This window comes from Myotis brandtii, unplaced genomic scaffold (genome assembly GCF_000412655.1).
Source record: "Myotis brandtii unplaced genomic scaffold, ASM41265v1 scaffold39, whole genome shotgun sequence".
NCBI lineage: Eukaryota > Metazoa > Chordata > Mammalia > Chiroptera > Vespertilionidae > Myotis > Myotis brandtii.
Window position 1 is genome coordinate 2,289,148 of NW_005364953.1, and position 6,592 is coordinate 2,295,739.

The 6,592-nt window shown below is 41.2% G+C and overlaps 1 protein-coding gene across 1 annotated transcript in view; it reads right to left on the bottom strand.

The window, feature by feature from the left end:
* THOC2 (THO complex 2) overlaps positions 1–6,592 on the bottom strand; it is a 121,626-nt gene that overhangs the window by 101,707 nt on the left and 13,327 nt on the right. Inside the window, 1 exon segment of the mRNA XM_014544948.1 lies at positions 2,573–2,631. Within this exon segment, the coding sequence (XP_014400434.1) occupies positions 2,573–2,631 (59 nt within the window).

A 6,592-nucleotide genomic window follows, 5' to 3' on the forward strand; every position in this document is an offset into this window, starting at 1 on the left:
GAGGAATAAAACTTCCCAACTTAAAAGCCTTGTTGACTGTTACGGAGCAGCACCTCTGAACTCCCAAGCTAGGGCACCCCTGTCATCTGCACAGGCAGGAGCACCCCTCGGAAGGATCAGACACGGAGCTCAGTGCCTGGGGCCAGCACTGCTTCCCGCCAGAACCCTGCTCTAGGAGCGGATGCCACTGCTCCCAGTCTTCCCTGGCCCTTCTCCGGGACCTACCAGTACACCCGGACTCCGCCCTTCCCCACACAGATCCGGGTTCCCCCAGTTTCAGACGCACCCTCAGTGGCTGCTATCCAGGTGTAAGACTTGTGTTTTACTTTATTTTTTTATTTTTTTATTTTTTTTGTTAATCCTCACCTGAGGATATTTTTCCATTGATTTTTGGAGAGAGTGGAAGAGACAGGGAGAGACAGAGAGAAACATCGATGTGAGAGAGACGTCCTTTGGTTGCTTCCTGCACATACCCCAACCGGGGACGGGGATCCAGCCTGCAGCTGGGCATGTGCCCTTTGACGGGAATCGAACCTGGGACCCTTCAGTCCACGGGTTGACGCTCTATTCACTGAGCCACACCAGCCACAGGGCAGGCCTGTGTTTTAGAGAATGATTGTATCCAGAAAAGCGAGCGCCTTCTTCTGGGAGTGTTCTGTGAACTCACTGACCAAGACAGAGACCACACTGCGCCAGGCAGAGAGGAAGTGGACATCACCTTGCCCAGAGAGCAGGGGCTCTGCTGTTAACCAGCCTTCTGCATGCGTCCCCGTGGGTACTACAGGTCGCTTGTTGCTGACCCAGGGAAAGGGTCAGCATGTGGTACACAGGGACAGCAGGTGAGGAGTGAGCACCAGTCCAGCAAAATGCACCGCAGTTCTCTCTGCAGGTCCCCAACCTCGAGGGGTCTGGAAAAGGACAGATAAGCCCATGCTTCCCTCTCCTCCCCATAAATTCAAGATTTTACCCGAAGCTCTGGTTTCTAGCAGTGAATACAAAGTTGCATTCGTCTGTCTCCTAGTAAGCAACCTTGTGTCGACTTTGACAAGATTCTTGCACCTTCATCTTCCCTTCCTTCCTCTCTCGACCCCAATGTCTACTGGCAGCCCCCTTCCCCCGCCCTTGGACTAGAGGTTAAAGCAGCTCTGATCCATCTAAAGGCAGGTATCCCTGCATGAGTCCCATCAAGGAAAGACTGCCTGACCTCAGGAGGCTGGGATGGACTATTTCCGGCTTTTTCAGAATATTACACAAATCACTGAAGCATTATGGAGACACCCAGAAATTTAAAAAAAGAAAAAGAAATCTTTATGAATGGTCATGCAATTTTATAAACAGGATGAATTGAAAAATAAGTTTGGGGACTCAAGGCTAGGAACGTTAAGTTTTAAAACAGATCTTACCCAAATGACAGAAAAACTAACTCATTCATTTGTTAAAAAATGCTTTCCCCTCAAAAAAAAAACCAACAAATTTTCTTTAAAACGTATATAATCTCACCCGACCACAGGCTCAGTGGTTGACCATCAACCTATGAACCAGGATGTCATGGTTCGATTCCCAGTTGGGGCACATGCCCAGGTTGCGGGCTCGATCCCCAGTGTAGGGAGTGCAGAAGGAAGCCAATAAATGATTCTCTCTCATCATTGATGTTTCCATCTCTCTCTCCCTCTCCCTTCCTCTCTGAAATCAATAAAAATGTATTTTTAAAAACAAATATATAATTTTTGATAAAAACAAAAGCAAACTTATCTACAGAAAATCATTCTGTTCTTAATTTTCTACTCACAATGGCATAATTTAAATAACTACAATGAATTTTATCTAAAAATTTTGGGGTTAAAATAGAATATTGGCTGTGAATTGTTTTTCCCAAATTGAAAAAAATGTTATGGTTTCTATCTCAATGAAAGCTACATAGGAAAATACTTTAAACTTACTAAACATAATTGCTTTTGTTTTTGCCCCTCCTTTTCTAAATCCATATGCCCAATTTTAAATTAATGAATGTTAAATAGTAACATCATTCAAAATTAAAATAACTGGAAATTTATATCCTCTTTAATTACGTAACATTTTACTTAATAAGCCATATTTGTGGTATGCAGTACACAACACCTTTGCTTTTAATGTTTTCCATGACAACTACCTTCAACAAGATCCCGGATACCACCTAAACATAACCAGCTTTAGTAAAAACACTGAACCTGTTTCTGGAAATTTCCTAGTGTAAATAAGATCACAATCATTTTACTTTCCATACTAGCTTTTCTCTTCTGTTTATGACTAATAACTAGTCTATGTAATTTTTCATATAGCTAGCAACTGTATTATAAAATCCAAGCTCTATCATGACTATTATGCAAGTTAAATAGCATCCTTATACAAAGATGTATAGTCTTACTATAACTATAGTTTTAAATCTGAACTGTAATATATTCACATAAAAGCTTTACATAATGTGAACTATCTTATACCTTTTGTTTGCATTCATAACTATTTGATGAAAACAGGATATTTATTAAAATTGATCAAGCCAAAAAAATAGCAATGATACTTTTAAAATTCTTACCTCTGTAAGTCGAACTATCATGGCTTTTATTTTCACTGAGAATCCGACACAAATGCAAACTAGAATAAAACAAAAGTAGTCTGCATTAATTTCAAATCTTAACAAAGTTGATCCTTACAGAGCAAATTATATCAACTAAAAATATTTGAAAATGTATTCAATATCAAAATACATTAGTTTAGAATGAGAATAAAACAAACCTAAAAGCCATAATTGGTCAAAACTGGAGGATGCTAGTCAATCAATTCATTATTTTTAAAACTGGTAAAATTAACTAAAAAAATCAATCACTTATTCTGCCTTCATATATGAACCAACGGTTGATAAGAAATGTCTCTGTACTTAAGTATTTCAGCTAATAAATAATGATGGAATGATAGAAATACATTACCATTTTAAGACTCCTAATAAATTAAAAGACCTAGGCATCTATGAATGACTGTTCACATTACAAAAAGAGACAATCAGACATTATGTGCTTCCTGATCCTGATAAAGGAATATTACCACCCATCTATGATGTTGATTTAAAAAAAAATTAAAAAGGCATGACCTAAATTCAGACTGTGGAAAAGTCTATAGGACAGTGATGGCGAACCTTTTGAGCTCGGCGTGTCAGCATTTTGAAAAACCCTAACAACTCTGGTGCCGTGTCACATATAGAAATTTTTTGATATTTGCAACCATAGTAAAACAAAGAGTTATATTTTTGATATTTATTTTATATATTTAAATGCCATTTAACAAAGAAAAATCAACCAAAAAAATGAGTTCGCATGTCACCTCTGACACGCGTGTCATAGGTTCGCCATCACTGCTATAGGACAATGACCCAATCTCTTCAACAAATATATTGCTAGGAAAAATAAAGGATGGTGGAGGATCCTCAGAGTAAAAAAGGCTTTAGAGACATATCAATCACAATGTATGGATCCTTATTTGAATCCTGTCTGAAACAAGTATTTTAAAAATTAACATTTATGGACCCTGGCCAGTTAGCCCAGTTGGTTAGAACATCGTCCTAATACACCAAGGTTGTGGGTTCAATTCCCATTCAGGACACAGACAAGAATCAACCAATGCATGCATAAATAAGTGGAACAACAAATCAAGGTTTCTCTCTCCCTCTCTCTCTCCCTCTCTCTTCTGTGCGCTATCTCTCTCTCTCTCTAAAACAAATTTTAATAACCTAACATTTGAGTCAACTTGAATAAATGAGTAAAACTCTATCTTTAAGAGATAGATGCTGAAATATTTACAGATGAAATTATATTTATTTCAACAGAATGGGGAAATGGGTGGTATATAGATGAAACAAGATCGGCCAGCAGTTGACAACTATTGAAATTGGTTGATGATGTATCATTGAGGGGTTATTATATTACTAGTGCCCCAGTGCACGGATTCATGCATGTTGAAAGGAAATTAATTAGAAGGTGCCCGGAAGGTCTGGGCAAGAAGGGCCGGACACACTCTGGGGCCAACCTTCAGCGGTCCCTCCCTGGCTGGCCGCACCTGGGGTGGTGACGTGGCTCAAAGGGCATCTGCGGGGTGAGTGGGGTCCCTCTGGAAGGTGGGGGTCCCTCAGCCTGGCCTGTGGGGATCAGGCCAAAACGGCCTCTCTGACAGCCCCCCAGGGGTCCCAGATTGTGAGAGGGTGGTTCTCGGGTGACACACCCCAGAATCATGCTCCCTCCTCTGCTTTTGGGATGTGTCACCCAAGAACCACCACTGCCAAGTTACTGCAGTTCAGCAGCTTCTGCATTGAGCATCTGCCCCTGGTGGTCAATGCACATCATAGCTGATGGTCAGATGGCTGCTTAGCTATATATATATATATATTCTACTTTCTCATCTGTTTGAGATTGTTTCCAACAATAAAGTCTACTAAAAACAAAAAATGAGCCCTAGCCAGTTTGGGTCAGTGGATAGAGCATCAGTCTGCAAACTGAAGGGTCCCAGGTTTGATTCCGGTCAAGGGCACATGTCCGGGTTGCAGGCTGGATCCCCAGTAGGGGGCGTGTAGGAGGCAGCCAATAAATTATTCCCTCTCATCACTGATGTTTCTATCTCTCTCTCTCCCTCTCCCTTCCTCTCTGAAATCAATAAAAATATATATTTTAAAAAGAAAAACAAAAACAAAAAATGAAAAAAATACTTGTATTTGAATACTTCTTCATTAGATTAACTTAAATACAACAAACAATAGGTATACAGGCTATAGTGAAAAGAGGTATGCTCAACTGGAATTCCAGAAAGGAGAGAACAGGGTAAAAGCAATATTTGAAGAAATAATAGCCAAGAATTCAGTTTTCCAAAACTGAAGTGAAATCCACATCTGGGAACATTATAATAAAGCTACAGAAAACCAAAGATAAAACCATTTAAGCAACTCAGACAAAAAGTAGCAATATTATCTTCATGACTTCTCAACAAGAAGACTGAGTGCCAGAGAGAGCTGAAAGATACAGTCAAGGTGCTAAAACAGTATCTGCCAACCTAAAATTCTATATTCCAAAAGACAGAGTTCCAAGAAAAGGCAAAATAAGAACTGAACTTCAAACAATAACTGATTTCACACACTGAAAGAAAAGCTTAAGGACATTCTTTAAGATAAAAATGATCCTAGATAGAACCTTGCAGTGGCAGCAAGAAATGATGTGTACCCTCTCTCTCTCTCCTCCCTCCCTTATCCCCCTCTCTCTCCATTTCTCTCTCCTTCTCTTCCCCTCCCTATCCTTGACTCTGGCCCTTGCTCTCTCTCTCTCCCAAAAGCACAGGCAACAAAAGAAAAAACAGACAAGTGGAACATCAGAGTAAAAATTGTATGGCTTAGAAATTAAAAATGGCAGTGGAGTAAGTGGATGCTACACAGACACACTCCTAGGACCAAACTGGAATTACAACTAAAATACAAAAAAATGCTGAATAATCAACTTAAGCCTAGCTGGCGAGAACCCTGATAACCAAGGACAGAAAATGGAGACTGCACAGAAACTGGTAGGAAGGATGGAGCCTTGAAAGGGCTAGCTGGGCCCCCACAGACAGTAGCTGAAGTCCTGGAGAGATATCTCAGCTATCAGGGGTTGCCACTGAGAACTCTGGGGTCTAATCCCCAAGCTGGGCCCCCAGCAGAGCACCATAACTGAGAAAGGTGCCCAGGTAACATCTGGCTGTGAAAAGCAGCAGGGTTGCTATCTGCCAGGGAGAGACAGCTGGAAATGCAGGCACCCTCTTAAAGGGCCAGCACACCAAATTTCATGTGCAGCCACTCAGCTTGGGCTCCAGCAGAGGGAGGGCAGAGTGCACTGGAGCTGTGTGAGCAGAAACCAGGTTGGAGCTCTGGGGTTAGAGCTCAGAAGGCAGATATCCCGGTTTCCTGTGCTGAGTCACTCCCTCATGCTAAGGAGGACATCATTCTCAGGCAGCCCTTTGCTATCCAGGTGGTTTTTGCCTGGAGGAAAGACAGTTGCCTCACCTACTGGAAAACACCTTGCCCCACCCTTTGGAGTTTCTGAGGTCCATTAAGAGACTGAGAATAACAATTAGCCTCCAGGCACAAGCAATTGCCCCACACTGTTGGAAAACGTCTCTCCCCAACTATGGATGATTGCCTGAGGCTACTCTAGACTGAATGCAATCAGTCTGCAGGCAGAAGCAGGTCTCCGGAGGCTCTGAGTTTTTGCCTGATCTAGTCAGAAACTGCATCTGACACTGTCCTGCACTAGAGACTGGGAGGAGTAGCAGATCAACCTAATACAGTGGTTCTCAACCTTCCTAATGCCGCGACCTTTTAATGCAGTTCCTCATGTTGTGGTGACCCCCAACCATAAAATTATTTTCGTTGCTACTTCATAACTGTAATTTTGCTACTGTTATGAATCGTAATGTAAATATCTGATATGCAGGATGTATTTTCATTGTTACAAATTGAACATAATTAAAGCATAGTGATTAATCACAAAAACAATATGTAATTATATATGTGTTTTCCGATGGTCTTAGGCGACCCCTGTGAAAG